The sequence below is a fragment of the Folsomia candida genome, unplaced genomic scaffold (genome assembly GCF_002217175.1).
Source record: "Folsomia candida strain VU population unplaced genomic scaffold, ASM221717v1 Fcan01_Sc002, whole genome shotgun sequence".
Classification (NCBI taxonomy): domain Eukaryota; kingdom Metazoa; phylum Arthropoda; class Collembola; order Entomobryomorpha; family Isotomidae; genus Folsomia; species Folsomia candida.
The window spans coordinates 7118715-7137303 of NW_019091194.1; the positions used below are offsets into that span (position 1 = coordinate 7118715).

Consider the following 18589-nt stretch of genomic DNA (forward strand, 5'->3'; position numbering starts at 1 on the left):
TTATATAAATCACTTGCAGTGAAAGCAAATGTTGACTTTGACCCTGTTCGTTCAAGGTGTGAGTGTCAATAATAATGATGAAAAATTGGAGTTTCCTCCATCATGTTTCCAGTTAGAATATCCCCCTTCGCATGGGACTGAAAATATCCGTACTTTCCACCTCAATTTACATAAAATAGTGTCTGCACAACTCTTCTAAATAGAAATAAAATTTTGGATTACTTTGGAACATACGGTTTTATATTTTACAAATAAATTTCGCTCGAATCTACTTTCAAAGCTAAATGCTAGTTATAATTACGTTATCATAGTTTCTGCTACCACATAAATCGCATTCCTTTTTCCGCAATTCAGTATGATTTCGGCGTTGTTTGTTTGCCAGAGAACATAGTTTGGATGCAGCGAGCTCCCTGGAGAGCTATCCAAAAATCCGAAATACGAAATCCGGAACTACCAACTGAGCTCGGGCATCAATTCATGCATGCAACAGCGAAACGACTCAACAACTCAGCACCGCGTGGAAGTACAAACACGCATTGTCGACGACGAGCTACGTAGGCGTAGCAGGTAATAAGGTAGCAAGGAGTTACTATTATGAACATGAATCGAATCTACCTCGGTTTCTCCCCACATTTATATATTCATTCGCAAACACTACCCTCCGACGACTAACTGAACCAGGCAAAAGAGGTAATTTGGTGTGGTGTTTGTTAGTTTTAACCGTGCGCAGGGATGTAAATACGTAGAATCGCATGTGAAACACGAGTTTTCATAATTTCAAATGCATAATTCTAGCCATTGTACATGGACTAAAACTTTAAAAGTATAAAAATTGATAGTTTCTGGTTTTTTGAGAAAAAATGTCTAAAAATGCAAAGTGCACTCTACTCTCAAGGAATTGTGATTCAGCTCAACATGCTGCGCTGTGGTGTGAACTTTCTCCAGGGAAAAGTTGCCCAAAGTTGAGGAGTCTAATCTTTGGTTTTGTACCGGAGATACAAGTTGAGTAGAAAACGAGAATTCAAGTGAAGATGGATGTGGTTCGCTAAAACACAGCAGGTGTAAATGGATCAACCACAGACCACTCTAGCAACGTGAGACTTTCTCCCAGTGCGGTGTAGATATTGAATATTGTGCAATTTATGAAATTATAAATAACGATGCAAGTATTTATATTATGATTGATCATGATTATGCTATTGATTTGTTGCATCATTTCAATGCACTTACTCATTGGATTTAATATCGATAACATTTCCGTTCTTCTTCCAGACAACTTTAGGCTCAGGATTTCCTCGTGGTGGATCGCATTCCATTACTGCATTGTCTCCTTGAGCCACCCACGCATTTTGAGGGGACGTTTTGAACTCTGTTTGCAATGCTGTAAAATGAAATAAAGCATACATTTAGTGAATTTTGCCACCTTTGGGAAATTTAAATAAATTGAGCTTATCAACTACTCGATAACTCGACAAATATAGATTTCTTTAAACATGGTAAGTGCAACATTACGGTGCATAATAATATTCTATGCAGCACACCCAATTAATTTTATTGTCCAAATAAACACAGTTCTGCTGCACTTGGTCTCACGGGATATTGAATTCATTCCTCTACAAAATGCACTCATGGAGAAAAGGCACGAGGGGTTGTAAATTATGTAAATAATTGCATCTCATTTATTAATTTGACCACTACACTTTATTTCGGCTTTGGAATGCACGATCAAAAGTGTTTAATTATTGTACGATCATAAACCAAGATATCATAAGTTGGTTGTCGGAGAAAGTTGTACATATATTATGTGCATCTAAATATATAACCTGTCACATGGGCATATTTAATACTTACATACACCCGCTACGTCCAGTGGCGATCAATTTTAGAAAATCGGGCCCTGCCAGTAACACCCGTGGACCAGCTTTCCCTACGCCAGCAGTCACTACCTTCCTGCTCCACCCGTCTCATTTTATCCCAAGCGCTCCTTATCGAGTTTGCAACTTAATAAATACATGGCCAGGGTTCAACTGCCACATATAACCCGTCATATTTTACAATGAGCTCAATGTGGCAGGATAGATGCATGTCAAACCATTCTCAGGAGTAAAACCCGGCTGAAATGTAACTTTGGATCGAATTAAACTCGCACCCTCTTAATATTCTTGGGGGTGAAAGTAGTACAAGCCAACGCATTATGGGCAATCCATCACGCTTATTAAAGGCCATCATTCCTTCTTTCCCTTCTCGATTTATTAACACTTGAAAATGAGCTCCGATAATAACACATTGCTGGAGGCCGCACCATTTTTATCTGACATTGACACACGTTGAGCATAGCCCTGCTTTATTGCAATTTACATTGCTTTTGTGAAGCAAAAGGTAATTTCACGGTGTGTTGCGTTGACTTTGGTTGGTCCTCTTTAGAGTTGTCTTAGAAACTTTTATTTTTTTAAAGAAAGGGGAATTTCTTCAAAATTAAAATTCAGGAAGCGAATGATGGAATAAATAAAAGACGAAAATAAAACGAGGGATCTTTCCATAAGTGAAAGTACATTCAAATTTCAAAGACGTAGGCGCCAGGGCTGTTATCATCGTTAGACAAATGGTGATTGGGAGGAATAAATCAGTCTCCAGGAAAATGACATTTTTTTAAAGAAAGGAAGAAGTGTTTGTACATACAATGGAATTTCTGAAAAAAAAAAACATTCTGAAAAAAGACGTAAATATGTGCATACTTACTTATTTTTTAGTAAAAATAAATCTCTAGAAATTATACACGTGTGGTTATTTTGTTAAATTATGATTGTATTTCCATCTGTTTTGATAGAGTGTTTTTACTTGGTAGTCATGCTGAAAGGAAGGAAGGATGTGAGAACGCGTAAAGAAAAGTGTAATTATAAAACGGGGAAGATGAGGATAAAAGCTAATAAATTTCATTATGCCATCACATCCCAGTGACTCTAAATGTGCATATGTACGTGGTTCTTTCTACATTGTGTAACACGCAATTACTTTTTATTTAAGTAATTTTAATCCAGCAAACCACACATCTGTTGCACAAAGATGACAATTAAATTAAATGTATTAGGAAACTTTATATCATTGTGAGCATATATGGCCTTTAATAAATATGACTAGATTAATTTAATCCAATTGTCTGATGAATAGATTAAACGAATTTTCTTTCAATCGTTTCCTCCTTTCTATAAGAAACATGCAATTTATACGAAGAAACTGATCTGACACTGAATCAGGTAAGAAATTCGCTGCCTCCGCTGTGACTAGTGAACCAATAATATTTAAATGGAAAAGTTGTTCAATCAGTTCTTGGTCATTCAGTACTTGTGCTACGACCGACTAACAACTAAATTTAAAAGTAACCTGAACCATTCGAATTCAACCATGGATGAAAAGTAATGATTAAATTAAATTAAGTCATTCAACTCAAAACTCGTCGGTTTGGAAATCAGTCACAGTCAATGTCAATGTCAAAGCCAAACTTGGATCGGAACTGACTGACTGAGCTGAGTTCTCAGGATAAATATATTTAAATAAGTAGTTGTGGATGAAAATGTTCATTCAAACGATACGTTCCACAGTTGAGAACCGATTCAAAGAAAAGTTGGGGACAAACCAAACAACCAACGAAACCAAATGTGTACGTTGGAGCTGATTTACCTTGTGCCTATTTTTTCGGGACAGACGGAAGAAGGAAACAGGGACAGGTAGTTATTTGCTCGGTTGATTTGTCATCGGGAGGGGACGAGTTTGTCTATCATTTTACAAATTAGCCTGGCTTTGCATCTGGTCTGGATTTCACAAAGTTTTAGATGGCAATCTCGAATGCCGAAAAAGTTCGAGCGAGGAGAAGGAAGGGAGAAAAAGTAGTAAGTCGGTGGGTGAAGGAAATTTCCTAATTCCATTACCATTATGTGAGGCAAACATCAAAGGATTTTTCGCCCTGTGTCGGTCTATGCTAAGCTTTAAATCTGTTTAATTTTAACCACGACTTTATTCTTGTTGCATTTATTATTATCGGATTTAATGTGCGATATTGTACTGATTGATTGATTATATGCGATTTAAAGTATTAAAATGTAAGATTTACACCTTGTTATGAGAAATAAAGGTATCTGTTAATAATTCAAATGCTCGGCAACGTTCTTTTCACTAGTGAATTTAGTCGTCAATGGACTATTCAAGGAAATTTTAAGACTTTGAACTACACTAATAAAGCTTTCAACTGGTGGGGCTTTAAAACAATTTCAGCGAATGCAGTATTTGTATTCATTTTCATCTCTTGCCCAAAATGTAATTAACAAATCCAATAAAGTGAAGAGGGATTAATTAACTCTCTCAAATCCTATAACAGCTTTCATTGTAGAAATTTTAAGTTTAAGTCTACTCCGCTTCATCGTTTGAACACTAGCACAATTTATGCATCTCTTCGGGTAGAAACAACAACGACAGATAAGTAAATTCGAGCATATGTGTATGTATTCTATGTGTTATTCATTCATTTCATCCCCACCACGTACGCACTTGTCCACCAATTACCCAAAAATTCTTTAGAAATACTTGATTCTATTATTAGTTCTCATTCCTTTAAGCTGAACTCGATAAAAAATGAGGGGCACTTGTCGATGTCAAGGAAATTGCAGGATGCTCAATTCGCCCTTCTCTTCTGGTGCCACCATGCTTCCCCATTTTTCTCGCTCTTCCCGTATGCGTACGTATTTGCAAGGGCATGTAACAGGAGAAAAAGAGAGTTTCGAGGAAGTAATTTGTAATAACGATGGAGAAAGCGGGAGAATTTGAGACAAGAAGATGTGAATGCTTCCCTTCATCACTTTCTTGGTGATGGAGGGGACTCATCTTCCATGTCAAGTGGCCTGGGCTGGAATGAGAAGGATGAAAAATGTGTCAATTAGTAGAGACACTGGAATCCGGGTAATGACTGGGCGAAGGGAATCGTTCCCTAGTTTTTTCCCAAGAAGAACTCTGAACGAAACATGGAGTTGGATGGATTTAGCTCCGAGAGTAGTCATTCAACCGAAGAAATGAGTGATACTCGGGGTGGAACTCTATGATATCGTTGGCTAACGAGAAAGTTCAAAAACGTTTCGGATCATAGGGTTTCGGAATTGTAGAAACAAAAATGGGTTTAAAATTGTGGATTGATCACAAAATCAATAATTTTGTTAATTTCACTCAAGTCCACCTTAATTACCTTGTAGTTCGTTGTTAGATATATAATGGGAGTAAATGTCACCATAAATGTAATAAATTGTTAATAAATCACCAATAATTTTGTTTCGCAGGTGATTAGCTCCCCGCTATTATTTCCAACAGGGCAAAGACAATTAAAGAAAGGTTGGAAAGGGAGATATGCATCAAGGAGAAAGCAGTTTCATTTGCATTCACGTGATTGTTTGTAATTATAAGGAAAGGCAGAATTGGAGTGATTTTTATTCAAATTATTTACATCACTAGTACTTACACATACGCAGATTATTCTACAACTACTCGTAGGTTCCTCCTTTTCTGTGCATGAGAACAGTGTTGAAGGTTTTCCGAAAAAATCGAGGGGTTACATGAGTGTGTTCTTGAATTTCATCATGAATTTTTAAACATCTTATTTCTTATTACTCTGCTAGCGAACTGCCGACTAATGTGACACACACTCCATTCGGTTAGCAGATTACATTACATGCGGACATTGCATATGTACGTATACATATGTGCATTATAAATACGTATGCACCGTGCAGCATTTTGGGCCGGACTACCCGGTTGGCTAGCTTATCACCATTAATCAGATGGTGGGTAGTTGGGTGCTTATCTCAAAGTAATAACTTGGGAAGGACGACCTGCTGGTGGTGATGATGTGGTTTACGATTTATTGCTGGTTTCTCCGATATTTCATCGGGTTAAGTTAACACCGATAAAGCTGAGGTAACCTTTGGACTCGTCCGAGTTTATTCATATTTAACGAAACACAACACACAACAGCAACAAAGGGCGAGCGAGGGCAATGTGAAGTGTTCATGTTCAGAAGCCATTAGTTAAAATCACATTGATGAGCTGGCCCCTATTTTGTTCTTACAAATGTGGGGTTGCTTTTTTATTTTGTAAAATACGATAACAAATGTAGCAGAAATGCCTTACCAATGATACCCTTGAATTATCACGTCGTACATTTAACAAAAAGTACCTGTGACTTTTACCCAAAAATTTCTTGTTGTACAATTGTATTTCTTGTAAAAGTAAAAAATAATAAGCTTCTATTGAAATAAAATACAATTTGATAATTCAAACTTTATCTTCAATACCAATTTTCAGTAATTTGAAATACATTTAGATTTGAATCAAGCACCTTGGTTTGAGAAAGAATGTTCACTATGCAGATGAATGTTCACGATGCAGTTGGGCATGAGAGAGAGGGAGGGAAAGGTAAGTCAGAAGAGGGGGAAGTGATTGCGAGGGACGTTGGATGTTATCGTGTCGTGATTAAAATTGGGAATGGGAATTAAATTTCCCGTTCATTTGGTAGCAGCCGACTACTGCACTGCTGGTTACGCGTGGCAGTGGTTACTGGGTTGGGAGGACATAGTACGACGAACGAAGAGGTGGGTGCGAGGATGTAAGGAAGGGGACGTAATTCTTGAAGAAATTTCCCATTTCCGTGGGTGTCAGGAATCACAATAAATGTCCTAAAGATTGCCAATATTTCTTCCTGTGATGACCACATCTAAAGCACCTTCACGTACGGAATGATTTGAAAGCCTGTGGAGGCAACATGAAACTTGCGAATAAACTTGCGATATACAAGTTTATTTTTTTTTGAAGAATTTGAAACTTTTCTGTCCATGAAATGTATTTTAGGACTTTTGCGTATTTAGAAATGGAGGTGAAATGTCTAAATGTTCCTTTTGACTCTGGAATAACTTTTCCACACAAAACCCATTTTATTAGATACTTAAAGATTTGGCCTTTTCTTGTCTGCTCTCTTGGACTTCTGTCCACTTGCTAAACCTCACCTCCGTCCCGTGTATATATACTTCCATTACACTCATCCACTTTCTGCAAAATACTGAAAATATTGCAGTAATGTAACGTGTCAATCTAAGTTTTAACACCATTTACACAGCTTAATTTTCCTAGATCGATGAAATGAAGTAATAGAATCCATTTTTCATGGCGATGTGTACCTTGCACATTTACAAGGCTATGGGTGGAATTTTGCAATCTGTGAGTAAATCACAGAATGGGTTGACAACCAATTTCCTATTTTCATCCAAACAAACGTATCGACCTTTGAATTTTGCCAATCTGGTAAAGCTACTGTGCATTACTACCTACATTCATCTCATCGGGTAATCAAATTACGTTCTCAAAATAAGTAATAGCAAAAGTGTCCCAGTTTCGCGGAGACACCAATCTACTAATAAGTATGCCATTAAAGTTTCTGCAACCCATCAATGCAAAAACCTGCAAAGTAGAATTGAATATCAATGTTTGACATTTTGCTGTTGAATCAGCTCCGGCAACTAACAAGACCTACATACATAGTTAGTTACTCTAATATTGATTTGAAACCCCAGACACACACACTTACAATCCTATATTGGCCGTGTTCCTAGCTAAAAGTTAACTGCTGAAGCTAAGTTTTTGAATTAAATTCGTTCGTCGAAGAATTAAAATTCTGAGCGAAATCCACCAATATTTGTTTCCAGTTTTGGAATGAGAGGGGATTAGCGGACTTGGTTGTGTATATGATGTCCTGAACTTCGACCGTGTTTATTCAAGTTGTGTTTAGTTACGAGACCGGTTGGTCTGAATACTGATTTGTTCTTCTCTCCCTCCATGCATACATGCCAAAACGCCACTGGATTAATTTCCTGTAAACGAGGAGAAGGCTGAACCTTATCCGAATACGATGGCAAAAGAGAGCTGAAGGACAAAGCTAACTCCTGGTTTAAAATCCCGTCACGTTTTCGAGGCATACAATTTCAAACAATGTTGGGCTGGTCTTGCTGGATGAAGTGTAATTAGATTGTACATTGTTGGATACATGTTTTTGTGGTGAAAACAGCTTTAGTTTAGTTGGAAATTTTATATTTTTGTAGCGGTTTAATTACGGGGAAACTAGTTTTATTTAAACCATTCCGAACAAGTTAATTAATAATACATTTATTTATATCATACATATTACATTGAAACATCAAAAATTGCAGAAATAACTCGTAATCTATATTTGGTAATATTGGGAGTTGGGACGATAGTGCGTGACTGTCTGCGTGGGTGGTTTGTTTGCGTATGTAACATTCTCAAAGGAGTTCTAGATTTCTGGTTTTGCTATCTTTATCATTGCATAGACATTTATGTAGACAATTATGACGCGAATGCAATGACACACTTTGCTTCCTCCCAAACTAACATATTATGATGGGTAACTGATATACTGCTATGAAAATACATGCATTCTATTATATACATTTGCACGCACAAAGATTGATGCGGAAATGCTAACTCTACAAATAGCCGGATAAGAGTGCGAATATTGGCAAGGAAAATAGGTTACTCAATGTCTCACATCACATCTCACATTTACATGATCGTTGGTATCATGATATGATACCAACTACGATACTGGTAATCAGTATTGCACCAAGCAAAAGCATCAGCAATTTCTACACAGTTATGTTACGTGCATACGTCAACCGGTGAATAGAAACTCAAACTTCCTTACTTATTTAACTACACATTTTGCTAATGTTTTAGTTCTTAGAGTCAGCTGTATTTGTCTGACAATTCAATTTAGAGCTCTGACAAATTAGCAATTCACACTTTTCTACAAATACAATTTTTGTGAGTAAATGAATTTATTTTGAGGTGTGATGAGATCATCATCACATTCATCACTGTTACTTGCACGTAATACAAGTTTAACACACACACGAGAAGGTACATGTACATACTCGTACAAATATTAGTAAGGTAAAACTCGGAACCAAGTGAATTGCAACAAGAGATTAGATAATAACTGCCATAGCCATTTGTGACAGTTTATATTATGAGTAAGACCTTGGTGGTATGAATGGAATAATAATTATATGGCTTGCAGTAAGTATTAGTCAACGTCAGATATTGAACAAACACTTGAAATTATTATCAACCCAACATTTACATTATTGCACGGTTAGAAATCAGCCATTTTAGACCAGTTGAAATACTAAATAACAATTTAACAAAGACAAAGCAATAACTATAAATTCTACTTTTTTGGGGGGCACAAGTGGAAAAAGAACAAACGGCGTATTATAATATGCCAGTGATAAAATTTTAATTATTATTAAATCAAGTGCCATAGTTTCCACATAGTTCTTGTGATATTAAAGTTCCTGATAAAAACATGAGCATCCTCGAGTTTAGACTAAACTACAACAAGCACGGAATGTGCTGTTGCAACACGACTCAAACTGAAGCCTTCATTGTGATCGGTGCCACGGCGTTAATAACAGGAGTGCTGTGGAGGTCTGCAGTACTTGCACCCATAAAATTGGTAAAACAACATAAAATAAAAGTAAGACGTAATATTTTAAATCAAGAGGACGAGCAGGGATTTGACAACGTTTTTCAATAAAATTTACTTTTGGAATGATTGCTTGATGTCGTTTCATGAGCGAGAGATAAGAATGCGCGGGGTAAAATGTCAACCAATATTTAAAATAGGTGGCTGTTTTCCTTCATGAGCTGTCGCATGCGTTAGCAACATGGGCGACATGTGGAAAAGTAACTGCCATTGAGGTAAACCCACATTTCTAACTAAATCTATGAAAATCTGGACGTTTGAGGAATGCAAATAATATTTTTTTTAGGTAAACGAAAATTTTGGGGGTGTGACAATCAGTCGAGGTGGAACCCGATGGTTTTCACTCTCTGCAGGTTATATCGGCTCCGTGATATGGGGAAGTTTCTTCATATTAATGACGTGGGACCGTTTGCCAACAAAAATTGCTGCCGGAGTTTTTATCGTTGCTTGTATTGTGACTGCTTTTGTTCTTCATGTTCAAGTAGGTAACATTATTTTACTTATTCGGCGTGTTTTTTAAATCTACATTTTCTTGAACAGCAAGCCAAACTCTGCGGAATGAAGTGTTGTTTTGGAATGGCGATGAGATTTCTTGTGATCGCTGTGGGTGCGATACCTGCCGCACTTTGGGTACTGGAGGAGTACGTTGACATGAAAATACAACCACTTCGATGGGCGATTCTTGCGATTGGAACTATTTGTACCCTTCACGCCTTATACGATTGCATTCACGATGTCCTCTGCAAAAGCATCAATAATTCTAGTCAAGGAAAATCTGATGCTGTCATGTTTGCAGAAGAGTTTTGTGGGACGCCTAGGTGTTGGGGGCTTCTGTGGAGTATGCTTGCAATTCTTGCAGCAGCAGCAGCTTTGTACGGGGTCACAGTGCTCAGTGGCGATTGTTAGAAATTAGTGAGAAATATAAAGTCCAAATATAAATTAATATATTAGTCACTTAAAATCATTGTTTTTCTTGCTATTTAAATTAAGAAATTCATTCTCAATTTAAGACTTGTCACAACATGTTTATGGTTTAATTTCTATTTGCCAAATTGTATTATGCATGTTAACTATTGTACTAAATTAATACGGTAAACATATTTATTTACAACTCACTCAATAAATATTTCTCTTTACCGGGAGTGGGGACCGATTTGTGTTTAGCTATTTACACACCGTCGCCAGGATGATTTTATAACAGGAGTCGCAGTTTTTGCTAACGAAGGAAATATTTTGTACTAATATTTGCCAGTCAACTAAACCAAGAAATAAAATAAAGAAATGGAAAGCATAAATGACAAAACCATGACTTGGCCTTTATTGCTAAATTTGGCTCACATTTTCTCATGGGTATGTTTGATTACGGTCCTTGGTTTGGGCAAAGGAAGTGGCTTATCTTTATAGGGTACAGTAAATGCTAACTAGCTTATCGGTGACAAGTTGTTTGCGATAATACTGTCACGCTCGGACACGATAATCTAAGAAACATGCGATGAAATTACTGGCTTCGCTGATTTTATAACACACATAACTACTACGTTTAATATTTGCTAAGTTTATAAGGACAAAATACATATAAGAAATTGTCCAGTGGCGTCTTGCACATACGTGCATATTTTTGAAAACCAAAAATATATAGGTATTTGTAATAATAGCATAGGAAGGTTCCTATGTAGCCTAACTGGCTGTCAGTGCCATAATTAGAGATTAACAATATTAATAACGGGTTAATGGCGAGCTTAAAAGCTGTTCAAACAGAATTAACCTCATGCATGTGGTGGAAAGTGAGTCAAGAAGGGTGAATGTATGCACCAAGTGCTACTGACAATCGCAATTCCCTAATCCTCCACCTCAACGACTTTCCAGGAGAAAGTCATCTGTATACTTAATATACAGAAAACAGAAGATAGCTAATAAATATATGGACGAAACTAAACTTGTACATGGTTGCGTAAGAGTACAATTCCATTCTTCCTACCAAGCCACAAAAGCTAGATAAACTTATGTGCAGTTCAACACAGTGTGTGTGCATAGAAACTGGCATAAGTTTCTGAATTTAGGAAACCAAAATGTTTCAAGTAGTGGGATTAGTTGTGTAGTAGTTTGTACTTGGATACCCTCTCAGTCCGTTAAAATCATTTCCTCCTCATGATTTATTACTCACTTGGATTTGGTTTCAGATTGTCGACCTGTTTCCTGAACTAATTCTTACCGCCAACTAAATATATTTTAAGCACGGCATAATTTTTTTGTCCTTTGGTGGAATTGCTTTCTTTGTGGGCCCCAAACACTAACCAAGTGTTATTTCCACTAGTGTTTATTTTTTTCTGGTTTTATTATCAAATTTGCCCACAAGCGAATTTCAATGAAATACTTGTTAGAAATGCCCGGAGACCATTTATTATAAACCGCATTAGAATTTCTAGCATAAGATTTGCTTCCAAAGTTGTGCAACAGAAAGTAAAATATGTAAAACAAAGACTTGATCTACTCAGACTCAGAAATCGGGAACAAGCTGCTTATTTTACCCAATTTATTTTACTTTACTTTACGTTTACCACAACTACAGTACAAATTTTTAGGACTTCGTACTGCCCCCACTCTGCCATGCAACGTTTCAGGTTTGACCAAGCAGTCGGTCCAGTTGTTGTTGAGTTTGTAGGCACGATAAGAATTTAATACTTGAAGTGAAGAAATGGATTATTTATTCGAACCTCAAACCGTCGCATGTTGCGAAACAATTCTCTGTTTCCTTTGCACACACACAAGTAGGTAAGTCGGGGATAAGAAATCTTTGCAAACCCACCATCACGGGTAGAAAAACACATCTGGCTGGCAATATGAAAATGGCAAACATATTTCGCAACACGCTAACATAAAAGCTGTAATCTGCCAAGATTGCCAGCAAAGCGCACAGGAAATTTTAAATGTTGCAGATTTAGGGAATAGATTTGTAATTTGCAACTTTACCTTTCAACAATGTGTAAAGTGTGCTGGGTGGTTTTATTTAGTTATGAAATTGAGAACTGCGATTATTTTATTTTGACATGAGCTTTGTTGCTTTAGATTGGCTTAGTTAAATTAATAAGTTTCTAAACATAAAATCTGTGTAGATGAGAATATTGAACTTTTACTATAGTCAAGCATTAAACACATACTTTCACTCCACATGCACTAGTGGAAAGTGTAGTAAATATTTTCCTGATTTTTATATCCGCAATTTCCTTATTAAAGCGCACGCAATTTCTATGCATTACACAGAATTAAATACATATGTAGAGTAATTTGTATTTACTTTAGTCGACTTTTTGCAAATCCACCCACAGAATTCGCAGCCCATAATTCCATGCTGTTTTACTGGAAATGAATTTATATTCATATTCAACCATCAACTAATAATTTATATGGGCAACAAATTTCTCTGTGTGGGCAGCGTATAATCATCTCGTCAATCGAAAAGTAAACTAGATTTGCCTGGACTAAATTCCATTCGAAAAGTTACACCCACTTCCTTCAAATACTGAACCACATTCGCAAGTTGTTGAACTCGATAGGAAACCTGTAATTAAATTTTGATATCCAATACATATACCAAACAGGTAATTGGACTAGCAGTCGTAAAATTCAGATAGGGCCAACAAGCACGAAAAGGTATAAAAATAAATAACATGATTGAATTTATGAAGTGTACATGATGTTGATTTTATCACATTTCTTACAAATCTTTACTAAACTTCTTGGACTTGGTTAATCAGTATCCGGAATATTGAATTTGGCAGATTTTTATTAAATCATGCCCGCAATAAGCCAATTTATGTATATATTTTTGTCAGAAATACAATAAAAATGTATTTTTTGCGCATATTTGATAATATTACATGTTTTGATAAGTCAACACGACGCGAGACCAGTCGTGATATAAAAAATGTAAAAGTCGGGACAAGCTTTTTTTAACCGTGGCGTCGTGTGGTAGCCAGAAGGCAAAGATTGTTAGCACTTGCCACTCGTCGTCCTACCTACGAAGCCAACACACCCCATGGAATATAACAGCTAGCTTTCGTTGGTTTTGTGTGATCCATCCATCACTCATTCGTAATTGCCCATCCGTCAACTTCACCCCGAGTGTGACCCCTGCCACAGCCAAGTTGTTATTAGAACCCTCTCCATGTAAACGCTGTGCTTTCTCCGAATAAGAGTACGGGGGACTAAGGCAAAGTTTTGGATCAGTTCCGGTGTCCGAGAGATGGATTGATCGGAGTGCTTATTGCAAGGCAACCGAGTCGATCAAAGTTTCATTTCAGTCAGACCAGAAAAGTAAACGCTAAGATGCCATGTTGACAATGAAGCAAAATACTAGAGTTTGCACATAAAATGTGCATTTTTTCGTTCTATGTATGTCTAAGTTTAATTAATGACAGGATTTGTGCTTCCTGTTGTAACTAAACTAATCTGCATACCAGTAATAACTTGGATGCCAAATTTTTGGAGAGTTTATTAGGCCAAGTACTATCGTGCATTGCATAGAAAGAAAGTAAAACTTTAATTGCTGTCCGTTTTACTTGCAGGGGTTCGAAATATTCTGTTTTATATTTTATAAACCACTTAAACTTCCTTTACTGCACTTTTCCAGTTATTTGCTGTTCCTCTGGAAAGTAAACTTTTCAAGTTTACTTATTTATGGGGTTTCTTACACTAGTTTTACCCCAGTTGGTAGAAATGAGACAGAAGTGGAAGCTGTCTCTAAGCACAAAATGACGGATCTTTCCTGAAACTATTTCCTGTGGCAAAATACTAGTATTTACTAAAATATACTGGCCATGATCTTGAACCTGGTCGTGGTTACTTACAAGGATGCAGTCTGTTTCTCCACAAAGTCAGAAGATTTATGGAACCTTCCTTTCCCAGTTGGAGTGAAATAGTGAAATTATCATCACGTGACTCCACAAAAGCAGACAGACATACACACATTATTATATTCGTCTTGCATAAGGCTTTAGGAGGAGTTGAAGGAGTAATTAAATGAAATCTCTGGATAATAAATATTCGTGATGTGAAATTAAATGGAGATTATGCAGGAGATGATGGATGACGAGAAGAGGGGAGCAGTTCCATTAGTCAATTGTCACTTTCTCCCAAAACTGCAGCGACTCGAGATTGTACACCTTGACTTTGGATAGCGGAATTAAGTAGGAAACACTGCTTGAAGTTATATATGTATAAGAGTGGCGGATGTATGTAAATGAAAACATTTATGCAAATATTTACAGCATGATCAAAGGTTATTTCAACATCCTCCTACTAGATACTAGATAGTAAGTAGTAAGGCTGACTTTCTCATTGTAAGGTGAGATTTCCACAGTTTATGCCATTTCCTAACTAGTCCGCCGACTTTCTCAAATATTTAAGATGTATGCATGGTATGTGTTGCAATCTTCAGGTCTCAAAATAGTAGCAAGGGATGGCTCCCTACTGCTCGTCGTGTTCAGGGTACCCTATATGTTTTTTTAGAATCGGCAGTGTATTTACTTTCACTCGTAGGGTTCAAGATGAAGGATTCATTCATATATGCATACGAACCAATTTTTTAGATTATTTTTTTAATTTTTGAGATTTTGTTGAGCAAGGGTGTGTCGAAAAAATACAAAAAATTAACCTTCCCTTGCGAAAGTATCGACCTTTGTGCGTATTTCTAAGATTGAAATCCACTACTAATCATCAAAAATAGTAACTTACTTGCGACATCAAGTTTGGCGTTTTTGCTGATAACTTCTCCAAACGTATTTGTGGCCACGCAGGCATAAACCCCGGAATCGTTGCTCCGCACCTGGAATAATAAAGCAGCAATAATCATATAAAAGTATTTATCATTAAATTTTCTTGCATTTTCACGTAGCCCCGTTTATTTTATTTTGAGTAGCATAATCCGGATTTTCCTCTGTCGGATGTCGGAGCAAAAGATAAGAAAGTTTGCAGTGAAGAGCAGAGGGCAAAGGGAAAGAAAGAGAGAGCACTTTGCCTTCTTCTTCTTCAAGTAATGTTATGTAATGTAATGTTCTTGTCCTTCCTTCTCCACACCAACTTCAATCCAGATAAATTGTTTCGTTCTCCTCACTCGCACTTCCCACTTTCCTTCCTTATTCTTGGGGAGGAGAACAAGAAGAAGTTGTCCCCTCGTCTTTCGGAGAGGCTGCTTTCTTCATTAAACTTTCATTTCCCATCCAATCTCTCTCTGTCTCTCACTTTTAATATCGGATTCACAGATGTGCCCCTCAGAATGAATGAAGCTTATACAACGTGAGACTCAAGTGGGAAATAATGGTCGTCTTTTTTCACTCGTTTCTTTTGTCCCCACTGAAGAAAAGATCAAAAATGGATTGAAAAAGTTGGGCTAGTTTCAATACGAATTAGAAAATTCTCATTTTTTAAATAAGCTGCTCCGATTGTCCAGGCAGAAGTACAATGTGTGCATACATACATATTTACAATTTGAAAATCTTTTGTTCCCAGTTTTTGGCAGATTTGCGACAGGATTGGGAATCACGACATAATGAACACACATAAATCTGGCTAAGAATTAAGTTCTCGATTCTGTGATGCCATGTTTGTTCTTTTCCTAGCTACTAAATCCAAATCTGTGAACAGACACCCGCAGTCGTCTTTGTAGCTCTCCACGGTGTCAGATAAAGCTATTAGGGAGAGTGGGTGGGTATAAACTGAGGACTCAGAATAAGGAACAGATGCAACTGCACTAAAATGCAACTGCATCAGCAAGATCAAGAGGAAGGAGGACACGAATGGCAACATGCATCAGATTGACAACGTTAGGGTGGTCCATTTAAAGCATCCTTGCCGACAAACGTACACACACCAGAAAAGGGTAGCAGAATTAGATTCAGAAATCTCGTTTGAAATTTCCACGATTACACTTAAACTCATATTTGTAATAGTTTCTGATATAATGGTGGAATCGGGACATATTAGAAATTGATTGAAAGCAGACAATTCGTGCACACTCCCAAAAATATTGGGGCATAAATAAAGTAAAAGCACGAAAGTAGTCGGAGGTGGCCTTGATAGTGAGTGGGTGGGTGTTGTGGATATACAGTGATTGAGTTAGCTGAACACCGTGCGTGGAAAGGAAGCAGTCGTGGTACGTACGTACGTTCGTATGTGATAGTGTTCAAAGTAGAGTGTTGCTGTTAAGCTGGGAGAAAGTCAGTGGAGGATGAAATGAAATATTATTATGGAGATGGCGAGAATTCAATTCAGCCCCCTCTTTCCTCCTTCAGATTTATTTCCTCTAAATCTCATTAACCACCCCGGCATGATCAGAGAGAGGTATGTACAATCCTACAACGCACAACTTCTACCACCCAAGAGAGGATCCTATAGATTATGAATTTAAAAAACCTACCCTTAAAAAGAATAGAGCCCCAGATGGGAGAAAGTTGCGAAGTCCACCCGCTCTGATTGGTTTTCCATCCTTCAGCCAGGTTATCTGTGCAGCTGGTGATGCGTCCGTTTTGCAATTTAAGGTTGCAGGTTCATTTCTCGGGACGATGGAGTCCACTGGGGTCTCAATCAGGCGTGGTGGTCGTCCCGCCAAAGTGGATGATGGGAGGAGGAGGAACACGCCTACTGAAAATCAACAAAAAAGTTTATTACGATCAGAAATCTCTGCGGTTTTCGGGGATTACTTTATTACTTGATTTTATTGTGCAAAAGTTTATCATTTGTGACGAAAGACTAAGACGGAAAAGCGCATTCAGTGTAAATTGCGTAGATACTGAGAAATTCGTCTTCTCAAGTTTATTATTAACATCATTTTACCTAAGGGCTCATCCTTTCACTGTTTTTCGCTTGACTTGGCAATGCCCATTGTAATTGAATCATTGGGACCAAGTTGGGGTAACTTTATTTGCAAGTATCTTTGCTACTTGGAATTACTGCACATTTCTCCGTGCTTTAAGGGAAGAAATCTTAACCGCAACCTTGGAATCAGTAACTTTACTTTGGATTGGGCTTGCTCGCTGGTAATAATGATGACGATGGCAGTTAGGTCATAATTTGATAAAGAATGTGAACCTAAGCAAAAGCAAAATCAGGAAGAGGAACAAAGAATCTTGGAGCATGCTTTGGAGGAGACTTTCTCCTGGAAAATAGACAATAAATACCGCAAACCCTTAATATAACAAAGATAAGTTAACCGCCGCGAAACAAAGCAGAGGTTCAGAAATTGATTGGAAATTGGGCACGAGCTTGGCTGCAGGAGGACGAGAAGAAGAAGAAAATGTCAACCGCAGGAGGATGTTTAATCTAATCAGTCTTTCCTACTGCTCTATGTCGCTGTTGTGTAATGTATGTAGGTTGCAGGTTTCGCTTGGCAGTGGAAAGCAACTTTCTCCATTAAACAAAGTTACAACATTGTGTCCAACACGGATGCTGCCAGTGCTGTAGTTAAATGTCCGCAAACTGTTCACTCATCTTTGACATCTTTCTTTAGAGTTGGCTGGTTTCTCAGTTTGACTGCCGCAGTTTTCTGTGCTACCCGGCAGTCAGTCAGATATGTGTACGCACATAGTGGAAGAATGAAGAGATGGGAGAAAATACAATTCCTTTTGTTATACTTGCATAACGCGATTTGGTCGTCATAGCAAGTTGCACATAATACGTACATACATACGTAGATTGAGTACGCGTAGTGTCCTTTTTGTTAGCTTTATAAAGGGGAACATGGTAAATTGTGGTTGTAATTGTTTTGTCATTTTGTTGTAAATAATCTTGTACTTTTAATTCTGGTTATAGAAAGTTTCTTCGGTTTATAGATTTTTTATATATTTTTTCGTGCACATGCACCTACAGCAAATTGGTTTTCTTGTAGAACACACAAAAATATTTTATGGAGAATAATGTTGCAACGTATTAAGGAAGAATGTGGACGAGTATGAGAATAATTCATCTCGGAAGCTAAATGCACTTTCCCCACACGGGAGC

General features: G+C 37.4%; 2 protein-coding genes across 3 annotated transcripts in view; one reads left to right on the forward strand and one right to left on the reverse strand.

Annotated features, from left to right (window-relative positions):
- LOC110843317 (roundabout homolog 2) overlaps positions 1-18589 on the reverse strand; it is a 70646-nt gene that overhangs the window by 21971 nt on the left and 30086 nt on the right. Inside the window, exons 3-5 of the mRNA XM_035848738.1 lie at positions 17010-17233; positions 15329-15419; positions 1231-1381 (exon numbers count right to left, since the gene is read on the reverse strand). Of these exons, the coding sequence (XP_035704631.1) occupies positions 1231-1381; positions 15329-15419; positions 17010-17233 (466 nt within the window). The remainder of the gene's footprint in view (positions 1-1230; positions 1382-15328; positions 15420-17009; positions 17234-18589) is intronic.
- On the forward strand, positions 8703-10898 carry LOC110843832. 2 transcript variants are annotated; one of them, XM_035848742.1, is made up of 4 exons: positions 8703-9586; positions 9736-9810; positions 9882-10076; positions 10136-10898. In XM_035848742.1, the coding sequence occupies exons 1-4, from the start codon at positions 9416-9418 to the stop codon at positions 10499-10501; spliced, it is 807 nt and encodes a 268-aa protein (XP_035704635.1). In that variant the 5' UTR covers positions 8703-9415; the 3' UTR covers positions 10502-10898. The 2 variants fall into 2 exon arrangements, with proteins under 2 accessions (XP_035704635.1, XP_021945569.1); XM_022089877.2 differs by having other exon boundaries at positions 8705-9565.

Excerpts from the sequence above, each read along its gene's own strand:
- LOC110843832 (XM_035848742.1), top strand. The coding sequence starts at position 9,416 with ATGAGCATCCTCGAGTTTAGACTAAACTACAACAAGCACGGAATGTGC. Across the intron at positions 9,587-9,735 it reads TAAAACAACATAAAATAAAA|GTGGCTGTTTTCCTTCATGA; the intron begins GTAAGACGTAAT and ends TATTTAAAATAG. Across the intron at positions 9,811-9,881 it reads GAAAAGTAACTGCCATTGAG|GTAAACGAAAATTTTGGGGG; the intron begins GTAAACCCACAT and ends TATTTTTTTTAG.